Source organism: Amblyomma maculatum, chromosome 10, assembly GCF_055883805.1.
Source record: "Amblyomma maculatum isolate TAMU_Amacu chromosome 10, ASM5588380v1, whole genome shotgun sequence".
Lineage (NCBI taxonomy): Eukaryota > Metazoa > Arthropoda > Arachnida > Ixodida > Ixodidae > Amblyomma > Amblyomma maculatum.
The window spans coordinates 4764535-4782731 of NC_139353.1; the positions used below are offsets into that span (position 1 = coordinate 4764535).

The 18197-nt window shown below is 45.3% G+C and overlaps 1 protein-coding gene across 1 annotated transcript; it reads left to right on the forward strand.

Moving 5' to 3' along the window:
- The first annotated feature begins 2192 nt into the window (after window positions 1-2192).
- LOC146175430 (neprilysin-3-like) lies at window positions 2193-15102 on the forward strand. Its single transcript, XM_084580760.1, has 2 exons — window positions 2193-2318; window positions 14755-15102. The coding sequence occupies exons 1-2, from the start codon at window positions 2193-2195 to the stop codon at window positions 15100-15102; spliced, it is 474 nt and encodes a 157-aa protein (XP_084436886.1).
- The last annotated feature ends 3095 nt before the right edge of the window (window positions 15103-18197 follow it).

The following is an 18197-nucleotide window of genomic DNA, read 5'->3' on the forward strand; positions in this document are numbered from 1 at the left end:
CGTGTTGTCGTCGATGACGTCGTGTAGAGCGGCGGTGAAATGGCTGCGTCGTCGTTAGTGGTCGTCGGCGGCGGAGGATGTTCGTCTTTTCGCCGTTGAGCAACCTCACCTCCAAAGGTTGCTCTGTTTAGTTTCCCCTGCGCGGGCTTGGGGACCTTCCGCGCATACTCTCATCATAGGTACGGCCTGGCGACGCAAAGCGGGCCCTGTACGGCGATGGAGATCTGAACCGACGGCTTGGTGGCGCAATCTCACCGCTACGCAGATAGTTGTCAATTTCTTGTGGTCGTTCACCTGGCCGTGGTCGTGGAGCGTCGACTGCAAATCTGCGGAGACCGATTCGTCGGTATGGGCAGTGACGCAGAATGTGGCCGGCCTCACCGCAGTGGAAGCATAATGGCCGGTTGTTTGCAGCCCTCCAGGCGTCGCACTTCCTGGGGTTTGGGGGTCGTTGGTAGTCTTGGCGGGCGGGGGCCAAGGGGCGGTTTTCAGGAACAGGACGGTAACGGCGAGGGCTCGGAAAGTCATCACGTCGGAGCGGAGGGCGACGTAATGCACCAGCGTAGTTCATCGCTCTTGCCTCTTGTGCTGGAACAGTCGCAGCTGTCGCTTGAGGAACGCCCAGCGCCTGCTGGACTTCTTCACGGACGACGTCCGCGAGCGTCGCCACCTGCGGTTGTTGCGATGATGGCATAAGTCGGCGGAGCTCCTCTCGCACGATCTCCCGGATGAGGTCCCGAAGGTTCTCTCCGCTTGTAAGTGCGCCGGGGTAGTGGCTTGAGTAGTTCGGTTGAAGTGGTCGCTCGTAGTGGCGCATCCGGGTGTACAACGTCTTCTCGATGGCAGGCGCTTCCCTTTCAAATTCCGCCACGGTTTTTGGCGGATTTCGGACAAGATTTGCAAAAAGCGATTCTTTGACGCCTCGCATTAAAAATTTGACTCTTTCACTTCAGTCATGTTAGGGTTGGCTCGGCGAAAGAGGCGCTTCATCTCTTCAACGTACGCCAGGACAGGCTCGTTAGGAAGTTGAACTCTTGACTGAAGGAGAGCCGGGGCTCTTTCCTTTCGGACTCCGCTTGAAAAGGCGGTCAAAAAACGCTTCTTTGAAAATGTCCCAATCCTTCATAGTTGCCTCATTATTTTCGAACCAAACTCAGGCATGTTCTTGAAGAACAGAGTAGACCTGCCTGAGTTTCGCAGCGTCTTTCCAGCCGTTGAATTCTGCCACACGGTCGAAAAGGTCCATCCAGTCTCCAGCATCTTCATCCGGTCGTCCATGGAAGCAGGGGGGCTCACGGGGTTGGACGAAAACAACTGGTGCTGTAGGCTGGGCCATTGTCAGCGTCGACGCCTTCCGAGATCGAATGGGGTCAGGCAGCAGACCGTGTTCTGGTTGTAGGCCTTGAAGTCGGCGGCTGGCTCGGTGACCTGTAGGCTGGTCTTCCAGGGCGACAGGAACACGGCTTGGGTCTTCGCTTGAAGGATCAAAGGCAGCACCTCCACCAGATGTCACGTAGTGGTGACGAGGTCGACGACACAAATGAAGGGTCGATGTTCGCACTAAAGAAACTTTATTTGGGCTGACTTGCGCCCGCAAAAGAGCTAAGCGACTCGGCGGCGGCGATAAAAACAAACGTGCTCGTCAATCGTCGGACAAGGAATGCCCGTCACACTCGGCAACGCTCAATTTAAAGGCTGCACAGAACAATCTAGATAACGTCGCAAACAGCTATCAGCACGGGCTGGAACATTGTGGAAAGACACCCGAGTGGCCGGAACCTTCGAGACAGATCTCGGTGCATCTTGCGCTACAACAAAACTGATAACGGTGTGACTCGCGACATCGAGCATTAACAAAGAAAGATTACGGAACTGATACGCGGTCCAGAATCAGAGTGATAAGCCTGTATGCCGGCGGCTGTTAAAAAACAACAAATATTGTTTTGAAGGTTTCGCGGCAATATAAACAATGCTAAGATATTTAGCACTCTTCTTGCACCTAATGCTTGGAAATATTGATGAGTGTGTAGATGAATAACATATGGAGGTAGGTCACTTTCATACGTTGTGCATTTTTTATGTACTTCAGGTCTTGAGATGATTATCTTTATTGTGTGACCTGAATGCGATTCAACTCGGAAATTTCAACTTGACGCCATAAATTTTGTTTCCAGATCATTGGCCATGAAATAATGCATGCCTATGATGTCGATGGCATCGGAAGAGACGAAACGAGTCGGCGAGTCAATTACGAGAACACGTCGACAATTCAAGAGTACGTTAGAAGAGTGCTCTGCTTGCGCTCTACATACGAACAGGTATGTAACGCTAGGTGACAACGCTAGTTTTATACGCGGGCGTCGATCGTCACCCCACGAAGTCAGTGTATTAGCATTGTCGTTTTTTTTTCATCACATAACGATACCAGATACCGTAATGCTCAAGTCAAAATGCCTGCGTTGTTATAAGTATGGCTAAGTACGTGATGTATACGAAACCACAACAGGTACCTTACTAAAATACACATATTTGTGTGTCTTATAGGCGATTATTATCATGTTCTAACTGTGTTACGTTGATCGAAATGTAAACTCGTGTAATCAAGTAGTTGCTTTTGACCGGAACAGCGCGCACTAAGACACAGACAAGAAGAGAGACACGACACACACGAGCGCTGAATTTCAACTGGTGTTTATTGTTTGGAACGAGGCATATATACACAGTTCCAACAACACAAGGAAAACAACCATCCTTCATAGATTCATAGTCAATTCATGCATGTCACACTGAACAAGGACGATAACAACATTATCATTTTCCCTTCACTAAAAATGCCAATTCTTTTGAACTGATCGATAAAGAGGGGCTACTGACGCATGCGTCTTTAGACCAGGCGATGTGCGCTGCTTCGATTATTTCGCGTGTTAATCGAAGCAGCGCACATCGCCTAGTCTAAAGACGCATGCGTCAGTAGCCCCTCTTTATCGATCAGTTCAAAAGAATTGGCATTTCTAGTGAAGGGAAAATGATAATGTTGTTATCGTCCTTGTTCAGTGTGACATGCATGAATTGACTATGAATCTATGAAGGATGGTTGTTTTCCTTGTGTTGTTGGAACTGTGTATATATGCCTCGTTCCAAACAATAAACACCAGTTGAAAGTCAGCGCTCGTGTGTGTCGTGTCTCTCTTCTTGTCTGTGTCTTAGTGCGCGCTGTTCCGGTCAAAATGAGTTACCAACTTGCCCAAGCATCTGTTTTAACAAGTAGTTCCCTCGCTTCGCGTGGTGCACCGAAAGAAGTGAATTCACAGTCTAGAAAAGTAAATAAATAGAAATTTCTGTCTACGGTTTTCTAGCCCTAATTTCCAGGGGCCTGATAAAAAACTATGGAGTAAACTTAAACCCTCCAATTAAGGGCATGAGTCGACAACTGTGATCTCAGGAACAAATTTCTCGCCGGTACAAAATGCACAGTTTTTGCCTCAACTCTACTACTTAAGCAGGAGTCTTCTTATCGTTTCTTCGCAATACAAATTGCACTAGACTGACGGCTTACAGCTCAGACCGTCAAATATCTTCTATACAAACTGATATCCGTACTAACCTTCAACTACAACCTCTGCTTATCTTATGGAGACTTTCCTAAGCGACTCCAAATCGCAAAGGTAACTGCCATATACGAAAGTGATGATGAAACAATTCTCTAAAATATATGTTCATATCGGTCCTCCCCATCATTTGTAAATGAATAGAAAAACTAATTAATGCAAGAATTATCTTATTTTGCTAAACATTTTCGATTGTCTTCGGTGCTCAGCACGGTCTTTCTCGTGGAAGATAAACAGCTCATGTATTATTTCAGGAAAAGGAAATACTCCAAGGTATCGAGTCAAAGTTACAAACACTGGGGGTCTACATCGACTTTTCTAAGGCTTTCGACAGGATAGACTGTGCGACATTGGTAGTAAAACTAAAATGATAGGCATCCGAGAAACCACCTTGAACCTATTAAAAGAGTTATCTGAGTTATATCGCCTTCAATCCGTAGCAGTAAACTACACGCAATCCACCCTTCTTCCAATTATTACAGGTGTTCCGAAAGGCAGCATTTCTGGGCCGCTACTTTTTAACCTTCTACATAAACGACGTTGACCTCAATTAACCCAGAAACAAGATTCGTCATACACGCCGATGACATTGCTCTTTTTATCAGTGCATCCAGTACTAAAAAACTGGCCAAGACACCAACTTCGTACTGAGAAGATTGCATGAATGGAGCATAAACAAGTCGCTTAATATATATGCAGAGAAGACGAAAGCAATTCTGCTTGGAACTAAAAATAAGGCTGTACGATGTACCAAAACTGTTTCTTGGCCACACATAAATACCCATATCTTAAAAACAGGCTTATCCTCAGACACTCAAATCGAATAACTAAAGGTCAAACCCTCAAAAGCATGGGATGTTCTATATAAATTTAGGCATGTCTTGCCTCAGAATATAAAACCACTAATGTCAACTCAATTCTCACTAGTCATGTAACTTACGCCCATTTGTCATGGGGAGCCAACACAGAAGCGAATATAAACAATCTACAAATGTGGCAAAAGAAAGCCCTTCGTATAATAACATAACTAACCTTCCATATGACTCCATGCTACACATCTCTTTGTCGAACTCAGAATTGTGCCAGTAAAACGTGTAGCCGAAAAAAATTGCGGCAATGACTCAACCAGAGGGCAGTTGGCAGGTGGGATTGCAGTGCTGTACGTACAGCCGCTCAATGTAGGCGCATTATAGTCGACAGTGCACATACAGGTCATTCAGATGTCACTAGACCACATATGATGTGGCAGGAGCTGCCAACTCGGGCTTCTTCACGTTTTAATCGGGAAGCTGAGATCGAAAGTCAGCCTTCCAGGAAGCTTGTATGGCGCGTTACACTGCCATAGGGTACAATGCACAGTGCAATGGATTGGTTAAAGCCAGTTTTTATATCTGCTTAGGGTTATATTTCATAAAATCATGAATGATACAATTGTGTGGTTATTAGTATATGTGTGAAATAATACAACATACTTCAAAGATTAATGATAAACGAGTAGTAAAAGTGCATCTAGGAGAAATAGGATTCGCAAGGGGCATAGCAAACTTATACCGCTAAAGCTGTGCGTCATATGCTTAAAGGTGCGGCCTAACTTGCATCCATTGTTTCTCGAACACTGTGCAGTCGTGCAATTAGCAAACAATATGAAACATTGGTTTAGGCTGGCGAATTACTCATAATGCTACATGTGTTTACAATTTACTTGCCATCTCGACACCACTTCTTTCTTGATTTCAGAAACATGATAAAAATACTTAGCAGCTTAGAACAGGGCAGAAAGCAGGGGAAGTTAGTTACGATCCATAATACAAGAGCGCAAAAAACGAGGACGAAACGTGTGCTCTTCGTGTCGATCTCGTTTCTTTTCTTTGTCGTATTATTCAGCTAGAACACCACGAGGAAACGCATATTGCAATCAATTTTTAGCTACTGTGCGAGCTCAGTCCTGCCTGAAAAAATGAAAACTAACTTTCAACTACAAAAGTCTTCATATTACATGAATATTTCCGATATGGTAATTGCACCCTTATGATCTCAAATTTTGACACAAGATTTCCGAAGCCTTGCTGCCCATCCTAGTAGTTTTCTATAGAAACCCTCACTTGTGAATAAACTGCAAAAGGCAAAATATTCAAACGCGTAACTTACCATTTTGGTGCTTTGACGATGTTGAGGCTGTCGTCGTTCCGCGACGTCCGGCGACAAAGTGAAGTGCGTTCGATGGCGCAGGTTGCACGCAGTCACAAAAACTAGTCTGCCGCATTCAACAGCAGAATTAATGGACTTTCAGCTCTTTTGAAGGGAAAACGGCGCATGGAGCCAAGATATCCACGAGGGTAATGAATAACGGTGGCTATAGATCCAACTGTATCAAAAAAGAAAGGAGCGTGTAGGACTATTAAATGCTGCATTAAGCTTTTCACACTGTAGGAGCGCATGTATGCGTTTGAACGTTTTTTCATGTTAGGGGTAAAATATATTTTCAGAATTGGAGCTCGTCCTCTTAGTAGTATGGATTTTCGTGAAAAAGGATGTTCTTGAATAAATTGTAGCGAGCATTATAAGGTGTTTAAATGTCACCCTGATGGGCAGTTTCACACATTGGCACAGCGCTGTTAACGTAGATCGCTCCGGCCAAAGATTTTGTCACTCTGCCCTGAGAACCAGACGGGCGGTTCGTTGTCATTTTCGTTTCGACTCGCTGACAGCCGCCGCGTCGGTACCCAATTCGCGCTCTCATTGAGCTTCCAGTCCTGCCTGCCCTCAGCCACCGAGCGATCTACGCCGGATGCGCCGAAGGCGCTGTGTTATTGGGTAAAACCTCATCACAGTCGCATTTTTGGGCCTCGTAACGCCTACTGCAATTTATTTTGAGAAAATTTTTTTCCCGGCTATATTGCTTGGACAGCCAGCTCCAATTGTGCAAATACAACATACCCCCATAAAATGAAGATTAAAAAATTAATTGACTTAATTTTTAAAATAATGCAATAATTTAGGCCTCGTGCCTCTTACCTGGTGTCCACGTAGCCCCCATATAGACCCAGGGCTAAAATTAATCCAAAGTAAGTTGCCTGAGGCTATATGGGGGCTACGTGGACACTAGGTTCAAAATTTAAGGGATCAGGCAAGTTACTTTGGATTAATGGATTAATCTCAAATCAAAACTCACCTTCAACTATAAAAAAGCTGATTGCAATGCCATTAATCTTGGTCTGCAGGAATTTTCTTCCATGTACCTTTCTACTTTCTCTTCCTGTACTGTCAATGAAAATTTGAGCTTGTTTAAAGAAAAGTTGCTGTCATTAATGCGTGCTCACATACCACAAATCTCATTTCGGGTCAACATTTCTAAGCCATGGTATCATAGGTCACTCTGCTCACTTAAGAATAAAAAGAAGCGCTTATTCAAAGCCATGAAAAAATCTCGATCCCCCTCGCTGAAACTTTAACAGAAACACTGCGAAAAACAATACTGCCATGCCGTCCGTAAAGCGAAACACAAATTTTATTCCCATGACCTTCAATCCCTTATGCACAACAACCCGAAAAAATTCTGGAGTACAATAGCCCCAGCTACCAAGCAGGCCCAAATCGCTCTGCAGGATGAGGACGGAAATGTCATTACTGACGAAGAAAGTGCGACCATATTTAACAATTACTTCACTTCAGTGTTCACCCAAGATGACCATTCTAACATTCCCGCCATCGCCGAAGTCGACTATAGATATATGACCCCGATTGAATTAACTGTTGAAGGCATCAAGCCTTTAATCATTAGTCTTAAAGTGTCCGCTAGCTCTGGTGCAGACGGAATCAACGCCAAAATTCTAACACTCACTTTAACCTGTAGTAGCTTAATCCTGTATCACATTTTTCAGCAGTCCCTATCTACAGGCGAACTTCCGTTTGATTGGAAAATGGGCAAAATCATCCCCGTGTTCAAATCTGGTGACAGAAATAATAATAGTAACTACCGGCCCATATCTTTAACAAGTATTGCATGTAAGCTTCTAGAGCACATCATTGTTTCAAACGTTGCCCAGCATCTTGAACATAACAGCTTTTTTTACCCCCATCAGCACGGTTTTAGAAAAGGACTGTCGTGCGATACTGTCACCCGTTAATAATTAAGGGGGTATTATTAACGATGCGCCCTTAACGGTGCGCACACTCCCAGACACCCTTAGAGTGAGTGGGGGTAGTTGTTCCGGTCGCAAAGGAGATGCCCTCGACTTGCGTGGCAAGCTCAGCCGGAATTCAACTACCTTGTAGTGACAGAAGGGGGGTGGTCGTTTGGTGCCCAGCGGTCGCCGGTTCAAACCAGAGTAAGGATCGGAGTCAGAGGTAACAAACAAAACCACAATTTATGCACAGCAAGAGACGATACAAAGGAATACACAATATCACTTGAAGTACAACAGACGAGAGGTTCACAGAATACAAACGCTAAGCATGCAATTACACAGGTATCCAATAACGTAGAGGCTTTACAACAGATGAAACAAGAGAGAGTACATAAACAAACACCAAATTGTTCACCGGGCACTGTTGCAGTCCGACGCCTCAAGAGTCACGATGTGGCCGCCATACGAGACGAGCGCCGCTCCCTTGAAAGTCCGTGGGCTTGCCAGCAGCGGGTGATCCCCGGGAGTCCAGCCGAAGCGCGAGCACGTCGCAAAACACTTGACGAACTGAATGACTGACTGACTCAACAAGCGGCGCGGTCGCTTTAAATAGGGCGCACCGCGTCTGTTTGTTAACACGCGCCAAAGCTAGCGCGCACACACACATAGCTTCGCTGGTTGTAGCTCCCTCTTCTCCTCCCGTCGAGCCGCGCGTCGTCATTGGCTAGGTCCCATAGATGATTCTAGAATTTTCTGGCTGATTCCAGTCCGATGAATCACCGTCCTCCCCGGGCAATGGAAAAGAGGGTGACGGCAACGCGTACAAAGCTACGCGCTCTCCCGCGCGGGGAAGGGGGCTTTCTCTACATGCTTTCCACGCGACGCCGCGCGGGCCTCGCGCCGTGCCGGCTTGATGAAAATGGGCGCCGATTTCGTGACACTGCCCCTCCCTTAAAGAATATTGTCCCACAATATTCACAACAACCACGAACATCGCGCGCACATGCATGCGCTCCCAAATATATGGGGCAAATGACCATATCACACACATTGCACAAATTTCACAAACTGCAATAACACATTACGAAATTCACACACCAATGCCATGAAATTCACAAACGTAGCAACACACGGCTCTCGGATATACATAGGAATCAACAACACAGAAACGCACAGCTATTCAAATGTGAAGAGCACAAACCCAGGGCATGCTTTCGCCTATATTTCCAAAAACGGCTTGTGGCTCTTCCTTCGAACAGGTGAGCCCCTCTTAAACTACCTAGCGCGCCAGTTCTCTTCCTTACGAAGCACTGGTACGTCTTTCTTACGCGTGTCTTGCTTTTCTTCCTCATTCGCGCTTTGATCTTCCTTATATTGTCTGTTTGCCGATCAGAAGTAGTTTGGCCCTTGTATCTGAGGCCCCCAACAGTACGCTCGCGGAGAGAAATGTTGCCTGCAGGCCTAATATTATTCCGTGCCGGCCGCCCAGTTTCTTCTCTGTTTGACCTGTTCTCCTTGCGCTTCAAGTCCTTCAGTAACTTCTTCCTTTTCTTTCTTCTTGACTTTTCCGGCTCCATTTCACCTGACTTGGCAGGTCTGAAGTTGTTTCTTTTCATTTTCACTTTTATTCGCACCTTTGGCCGAGGAACGTTTGATCCGGTTTTACCCGCATAATCAGAACATTGTTGTCTGTAAGGAGCGTCCTTTTGAGAACTTTGTTCTCCCTTAATCCTTTTAATTTTCTTTCTTTTCTTTACGACCTTCAGTCGTACTTTCTCAAAGCAGGACTCATTTTCAACTGGAGACTCATTATCCTCACTTTTGGTTACATCCTGCTCCTTAAAATTTTTGTTAAACTCTTTTCTCGCAGTGCAGTTTTCTCTTTCTGGCGGTTTCCGTTTCTTATCTGCACTGTCATTCCCAACGGAGGTAAATATTTCGTCCTCCTCAATGAGTGAAGCCTCCTCGTCGGTCGAACCGTTCCTGGAAACCGGTTCTTGCATTTCGGCAAGAATGCTGTCCTCAGCATCAGCTCCATCTAAGCTTTCGGCATCGCTGTTATTCCACAGCTCTTCCTTTCCGTCAGTCATGCGACCAGACGTGGAGCTAGAATATTGCGCTTCCTCTTGAAGTGAAGAGTACATGCATGAGCCTTCTGGCTCGATAGCTGCCGTTGCAGCTTCTCTGCAACCTGTCGTCTCGGAGGGCACAATATCATTTTTCTGAGAATTCTGAGCTCCAGTTAGGTCATCTGACGTTTCTGTTGCAAGAACACGCTGATCCACAACCTCATTCTGGCTGCTGGAGCCAGTTTCTACAGTACCTGTGGCTGTCAATGTATCGCTTGGTTCACTGTACTTTATAATATAAGGGAAGGTAACCTCCGGAGGCTCGGTAATACCTTTCAAACGCCGAACTTCAGCCAGCTTTTTGAGAAGGATATCTCTCTCTTTTAAGAATTCTTTTTCTTTTTCTGCCTGCTTCCTCAGCCATTCTTTTTCTCTTTCGGCTCTCTTCCTGAGCCATTCTTTTTCTCTTTCTTCTTCTTGTCTCTTTGCCTCTGCTTGTTTCCTCAGCCATTCTCTCTCTCTTTCCTTCTCAGCCTCTTCTTGAACCTCTCTTTCTTTTCGGTCCACCCATTCCCGCAGTTCAGCTCCTTTAAGACCTTTCTCTAGGCCTAAGGCAATAATCTCCTTGAGATTCATCTTCAATGTGAACTGCCTAATGCTAATACATAGCACTCTCAATGGACCTTACACACCCGCTTCAGCGCGGTACCTCTTGCTATCGCTCTGCTGTTACACTGTTTACGACCTCTTCGTAAACTCTTCCAACTCTTTCTCCGTCCTCTGAGCTTGAATGCACCAAACGCCCTGTCGCGGACGCCAGATTAATTGTCACCCGTTAATAATTAGGGGGATTATTAACGATGCGCCCTTAACGGTGCGCACACTCCCAGACACCCTTAGAGTGAGTGGGGGTAGTTGTTCCGGTCGCAAAGGAGATGCCCTCGACTTGCGTGGCAAGCTCAGCCGGAATTCAACTACCTTGTAGTGACAGAAGGGGGGTGGTCGTTTGGTGCCCAGCGGTCGCCGGTTCAAACCAGAGTAAGGATCGGAGTCAGAGGTAACAAACAAAACCACAATTTATGCACAGCAAGAGACGATACAAAGGAATACACAATATCACTTGAAGTACAACAGACGAGAGGTTCACAGAATACAAACGCTAAGCATGCAATTACACAGGTATCCAATAACGTAGAGGCTTTACAACAGATGAAACAAGAGAGAGTACATAAACAAACACCAAATTGTTCACCGGGCACTGTTGCAGTCCGACGCCTCAAGAGTCACGATGTGGCCGCCATACGAGACGAGCGCCGCTCCCTTGAAAGTCCGTGGGCTTGCCAGCAGCGGGTGATCCCCGGGAGTCCAGCCGAAGCGCGAGCACGTCGCAAAACACTTGACGAACTGAATGACTGACTGACTCAACAAGCGGCGCGGTCGCTTTAAATAGGGCGCACCGCGTCTGTTTGTTAACACGCGCCAAAGCTAGCGCGCACACACACATAGCTTCGCTGGTTGTAGCTCCCTCTTCTCCTCCCGTCGAGCCGCGCGTCGTCATTGGCTAGGTCCCATAGATGATTCTAGAATTTTCTGGCTGATTCCAGTCCGATGAATCACCGTCCTCCCCGGGCAATGGAAAAGAGGGTGACGGCAACGCGTACAAAGCTACGCGCTCTCCCGCGCGGGGAAGGGGGCTTTCTCTACATGCTTTCCACGCGACGCCGCGCGGGCCTCGCGCCGTGCCGGCTTGATGAAAATGGGCGCCGATTTCGTGACAGATACACAACTCATGGAATTTACTCACGAAGTGCATTCTAACATGAAAGATAACCAACAGACTGATTGCATTTTAATCGATTTTTCTAAGGCATTTGATCGGGTAGCACATTTTCGTTTAATTTCCAGACTCTCCGCTTTAAACATTGACTCATTAACGCTATCATGGATTAGAAATTTTCTCTCATTTCGCAAACAGTTTGCCTGTATAAATAACTGCTCGTCCTCTTTTTGTGAGGTATCGTCCGGTGTTCCCCAGGGCAGTGTTCTGGGCCCACTGTTATTTCTAATATATATTAACGATCTGCCAACCGACATTACCTCTAACATCCGTTTATTTGCTGATGACTGTATTTTCTACCGTAAAATTTCTAATCCAGCCGATTATCTTGTTCTACAGAGAGATCTCGACCATATAACAAACTGGTGCTCTATGTTGCAAATGACGGTTAACACTGACAAGTGTAAATTAATGACTTTTCAGCCGCAAACTATCAAATTCCTTTTTCACCTACTCCCTCAACAGCAACCAAATCACTGCAGTGCCTTCATACAAATATCTCGGTATTTACCTAACTCCAAACCTTTCTTGGTCGACACACATTAATAAAATAACAGCTAAGGCTTCACGAACCTTCGGATACTTAAGACGTAATCTTCATGATGCGCCATCTGACACTCGAAAACTAGCTTGCCAGACGTTTGTCCGCCCACATCTTGAATTTGCTTCGCCCATTTGGTCACCTCACCAAAAGCATCTAACACAGTCTTGAATCTATACAGAACCGTGCTGCACGCTTCATCGCTCGTGATTATAACAGTCATTCCAGCGTCACTAACATCAAGTTATCGCTATCACTTGCGTCTTTAGAATCACGTCGTACAGTAGCACTTCTTAGCTTATTTCATAAAATGGTTTTCAGTCCTCACAGCCACGCATTAACTTTATCACGGCCGTCTCGTATATCACGTCGTCGCCACTATGATAACAGCTTTGCGCGTATTTTTGGTCGTACTGAAACGTTTATCATGTCTGCCCTTCCGCGTGCCATAAATCATTGGAACAGCCTTCCTGACGATGTTACTAACACCAGAAATCCTGCCACGTTTCGAGATATGATAACCACGATCCTCACCTTATGTCATGCTTTTTTGTCATCATCATCATCATCATCATCACCCTGACTATACCCACTGCAGGGCGAAGGCCTCTCCCATATTTCTCCCCTTAACCCGGTTCTGTGCTAGCTGCATCCACTTGACCCCCGCGAACTTCTTAACCTCATCCACCCACCTAACTTTCTGCAGCCCCCTGCTACGCTTTCCTTCCCTTGGAATCCAGTTTGTTACCCTAAGCGACTATCGGTTATCCTCTCTACATGTCCTGCCCATGCCCATTTCTTCTTCTTAATTTCTACTAGAATGTCGGTAACTTGAGTTATTTCTCTGACCCACTCTGCACGCTTTCTATCTCTTAATGTTACCCCTACCATTTTTCGTTCCATAGCCCTCTGGGTTGTCCTCAACTTAAGTAGAACTGTTTTGGTTAGCCTCCACGTTTCAGCCCCATAGGTGAGTACAGGCAAGATGCAACTGTTGTATACTTTCCTCTTGAGCGATACCGGTAAGCTGCTAGTCATAATCTGCGAGTGCTTACGGAAAATCACTTTTACTACTGTCTAATGTGAACAAAATTATGCTCTTTTAAACACAGTGCCGGATTGTGTTCCTTTCCCTATTGCCACAGTTTGATCGTTGTATAGTTATTCTATATTGTATAATAATAACCAATATATAACTTGTGTTTTCATCTTAAAGGGGGGACAAAAAGCGAGGGAAAAATTTTAAGTGTATTCTGCTCAGTACTTCTTCTTGCTAACTGTTGTATAACGCTTCTCTCAAATCGTTGTGTTTGCTCTGTTTATAACTTCATGTATGTACTGCCCCACTCACACAATGCTCCCATGTTGAAGGGGCCTGTGAGTAACTTGAATAAAGAAATTTTAGCCCTGCAGGGCTAAAATTGATCCAAAGTAAGTTGCCTGATCTCTTAAATTTTGCACCTTCTGAAAAGAAGCAAACGGCCTAACGATGATGCGCAATAAGCGAAATCGAGAGTGCTGCTTCCAATAAGCGTATGTGCATGCTTGCGTGGACGAATAAAGAAACGTATAGGCCTGAAAAAAATGTCAAGAACAACCTGATATAATAGTTCATTAAAATTATTAAAATTAGTAGGTGCACGATCAACGTTTTTGACATACGTGCAGTGTTATCAGTCAAATTGGACACAATTTCACAGCCACGTTTTTATTTTCAGCGTTTGTGCATATTGGGTTGCGCTCCCGATTCACCGGCATTGGACCCACAGCATTTCATAAGAAGGTTCATATGCTCAGCGTTACACTTCGCACCATTTCCGCTCGCAAATATCAGCGTCACCCATAACTCCTTCCACCTGCCGTGGTGGTGCAGGGTGGTGGTCGTTCGCCTACTATGCCTAAAGATGCAGGGTCGAAACCTGGCCTTGGCGACCACTTTTTGATGGAGGCGAAAAGCAAGGCACCCGTGTATTGTGCGATGTCAGTGTACGTTAAAGAAGCCCAGGTGATTGATATTTCCGGAGCCCTCCACTATGGCGCCTCTAATAGCCTGAGTCGCTTTGGGACGTTAAATCCTATAAACAAAGCAAAACCATAGCTCCTTCTTTTAAAGTATTGCACGTGTGGTGAGCAGCAGTACGCTGTAGATCAAACAGGGTGATTCGCTATGTGTATCAGTACTCGCACGTCAGAGTAATCTGGAGGTGATGTGATGCCATGTAATACCCCCATCATCCAAACGTCCGCCCCTTAAACATGTTAAACGTGATGTGGGTAGCAGTACGCTGCAGATTGTGCATGTCAATGCTCGCACATCATAGTACTGCAGGTGAGAGGTCATGTAAAGAGTTCTGTACAACTACTCAATATGTTATTAGTAATTTTTGCTATGCGAAGGCAATAGATTTTTAAGCATAATGAAAACTACCGGCAATAATTAACGGTTATAAAGTAACATTTATTCGCAAAAATGGCAGCACACACAGCAAAATGCTTTCGTGTAAACTGGAAATGCCCCCCCCCCCCTCTTGCAATTTTTCATTGTCACTTTAAATGATCAATACAGCTCGAGGCGAGTGCACGGGCTAGAATGGCGGATGACACAACGGACTCCGAGGGCTTCGCCGACTATGCGGGGATTCTCCTGGCCTACGGCGCGTTCCGGCGTCTCCCGATGGCCGAACGCACCAGAGTTATTCCGGGCATCGGGCTCGATGCCGAGCAGACATTCTTCGTGTCCCACTGCCTCAAGTGGTGCAGCCGAGACAGGCGGAATAAGCGTCGATCGAGAGGCGGCCGGTACTGGCACAGCCGGACGCGTTGCATGGGACCCCTTCGCAACATGCCCGAGTTTGCAGCCGCGTTCTCCTGCAAAGTGGGAGACCGCATGAACCCCGCGAGCAAGTGTCCTTTCTGGTAGCATTCCTCGCGAAGTGACGCCATGCTAGTCGCTCCATTCATCCAATTTAACACCTAATTTGGATAGCCATATCATTTTTGCGTGGACTAACGAACAGTTTAATCGACATGGGCTAATGAAAAATGAATGAATAATGAATTCCAATTGCTCTCTTGTCCTTATTTACAGTATGGGTTTCACGCTTTCTCTTTTATTCCCGCAATGTATTTTTATCAGCGCTGTACAGTTGGTACTGAGCACTACCGGCTTGAATACAGCCACAATGGTGTGTAACGTTTGTGTTTCTTTGTTCATCATGTTAAATTGTTGTGTGATGTTCTATTGTGCAGATGCAAGTTCTACAGGTACTTACAGTATTATTGTTCAGGCGCTTTGTTTTTTTACAATTCTGGGAATAACAACCTGCCTTATACGTTTTGTAACTGAACAAGTTCAGTGCAATGAAATTATATATAGGGTTCCTCTATTACGAAGTGTACATACAGACATATGTCGTCATCATCCTCATCAACCTGACTATACCCACTGCAGGGCGAAGGCCTCTCCCATATTTCTCCACTTAACCCGGTTCTGTGCTAGCTGCATCCACTTGACCCCTGCGAACTTCTTAACCTCATCCGCCCACCTAACTTTCTGCCGCACCCTGCTACGCTTTCCTTCCCTTGGAATCCAGTTTGTTACCCTAAGCGAGCATCGGTTATCCTCTCTTCGCACGACATGTCCTGCCCATGTCCATTTCTTCTTCATAATTTTCACTAGAATGTCGGTAACTTGAGTTATTTCTCTGACCCACTCTGCATGCTTCCTGTCTCTTAATGTTAAACCTACCATTTTTCGTTCCATAGCCCTCTGGGTTGTCCTCAACTTAAGTAGAGCTCTCTTGGTTAGCCTCCACGTTTCAGCCCCATAGGTGAGTACAGGCAAGATGCAACTGCTGTATACTTTCCTCTTGAGCGATACCGGTAAGCTGCTAGTCATAATCTGCGAGTGCTTGCCAAATGCGCTCCATCCCAATCTTATTCTTCTTGTTATTTCCTTTTCATGGTCCGGATCTGCGGTTACTACCTGTCCTAAGTAGACATATTCGCCTACTACGAATTCCAGTACTTCGCTACCTAATGTAATCTGCTGTTCCTTCCCGAGGCTGTTGAACATTACCTTAGTCTTCTGAATATTGATTTTCAAGCCTACCTTTCTACTTTTCCTGTCTAGGTCATCAATCATTATTTCATAATGACATATGTCAATAACTTTCGAATGATTGCCGAGGCTCCTGTAAATTGCACTGATCAAAATATGCTAACAATATTTTGTCGAATAAATATGATCTCAGAAAGAAAAGCAACACTGTTAGCTGGAACTATTTTCTATATTTCAGGTAAAAAAACTTTAATTGCGTTCAAGACAAGTGTAGTTTCTTGATATGTACTGAATAGTCAGAGTAAAAGCGTACGCTTACCTGCGGCAGCATTCGGTCGTGTCATTCTTGTCTCACGACACGGTCACAGCTTTTGTTCGGGAAATAAACGAATCCTTTCATAGTCTTATGTAACCTAAGAAGTGCCGACGTAAAACTTATGATTGCTACGAGGTAGAAGCGGAATTTCGAAATTGTTTCGACTTCATTAAGCATATAGCAAACTTTTTTTCAGGTTCGGTAAAAACCCTATATGTCAGGCAATTCGCCCCAGTAAAGCCAAGGGCTTGTTCCCATTTTCACCGGCGCCATTGCGGATTGAGCCCCGCAAGTGCCACATGTGAGCCTTAATTGCAACCCTGTTCATCATATGTGCAAACTCTTCAGGTTTTCCGTACGGCAGCTAAGTCTGAAGTCCCTGCTTTGGTCACAGCGGAAGGGGCTACTTTTCAAAGGACGAAGCACAGGTCTACTAAATTAATCCGTAGCTTTCGATATGGCGTCGCTCAAATTGCATATTTGCGAGACGGTAAACCCATTGCCGAAAAGTTTAAATTTTTTTGTGAAGCCCCTGTCGATAAGACAGTTCTGTTCGTTTGCCTATTGGCCTCGACATCGAGCAGAGTCGCCACCTTGCGGCTCAGCGGCGAAACCTACTCAGTGTGGATGCTTTTTCGCGTCGCATGCCAGCCCGCAGGGATTTACGCGCGCGCATGCGGCGTGTACAGGAGTGTTTTTGTTTGTTTCGCAGTTCCTGTGAGCTTTTGCTTACTTATATGTCTCTTGCAAAATAAATATGAACAGTCTATAACCCCACACTTCATTAAAAAAAAAAAATACTTGTCCGTATCGAGCATGTCATGCTTAGATAAGGACATCATCCATCGCGGTCTTCGGCGCTTGAGATCCTTTGACATGCAATGTCTCAAACGAAGTGGTACTGTCGTTACCGCCGTGTCAAAGCAAATCAGGTCGTTGCCGTCAATAAAAGTTAATGCAAACGCTCAGAAATCGCATATTCCCGTTTCTGTTTGGAATACCGCAGCTACTAAAACATATGCCACCGCAGACTGCTTCATATAGCAGAATGCAGTTTGAACAGACCACTCTATGCGTGCTATGCCGTCTGTATGCACGGTAGAGTTGCGTGAGTGCTTTGTTTTTGTTTTGTTTTTTTAAACCTCTGTCGCGGTGTCTCAATGGTAAGGGCGCTCGACTGCTGATTTCGAGAACGGGGGATTCAATCACAACTGTTTCGAAAGCCGTTCCTCTGCTGTGGGATTTGACTGTACAATAAACAATCCCACGTGCTAAATGTGGTGTTAATAATGAAAAAAAAAACGACACCAAAACCAGCCTCTGCAATCATCCGTCATAGCCGATGCCGCTTTCATACGTTAAACTCGCCCGGGCCAATAGGCATTTCTTTTCTTTTTTTCTTATTTTTTCTTTTTTTTTTTTTTTTTGTTGTTGAAGGCTTCTGTGCATCCGTAAAAGTTTTAGTGAGCACATTTTGCTTTAGAGAAATGCTCGAATGTTTGGGAAACATATTCCCTGAACCTAATTGTTACCCTATATATTACATAATACACCTAGATCAATGTACTTTACTGGTAGCCTATTATAATCATTATAATCCCTTTTCGTGCTGTCTTCCGAGCAAACTCGTCACTCCTGA

Bases quoted from the DNA above. Each gene is read 5' to 3' on its own strand.
- LOC146175430 (XM_084580760.1), top strand. From the start codon at position 2,193: ATGCATGCCTATGATGTCGATGGCATCGGAAGAGACGAAACGAGTCGG. The intron at 2,319-14,754 runs GTATGTAACGCT...ATACAGCTCGAG, and splicing joins TGCGCTCTACATACGAACAG to GCGAGTGCACGGGCTAGAAT.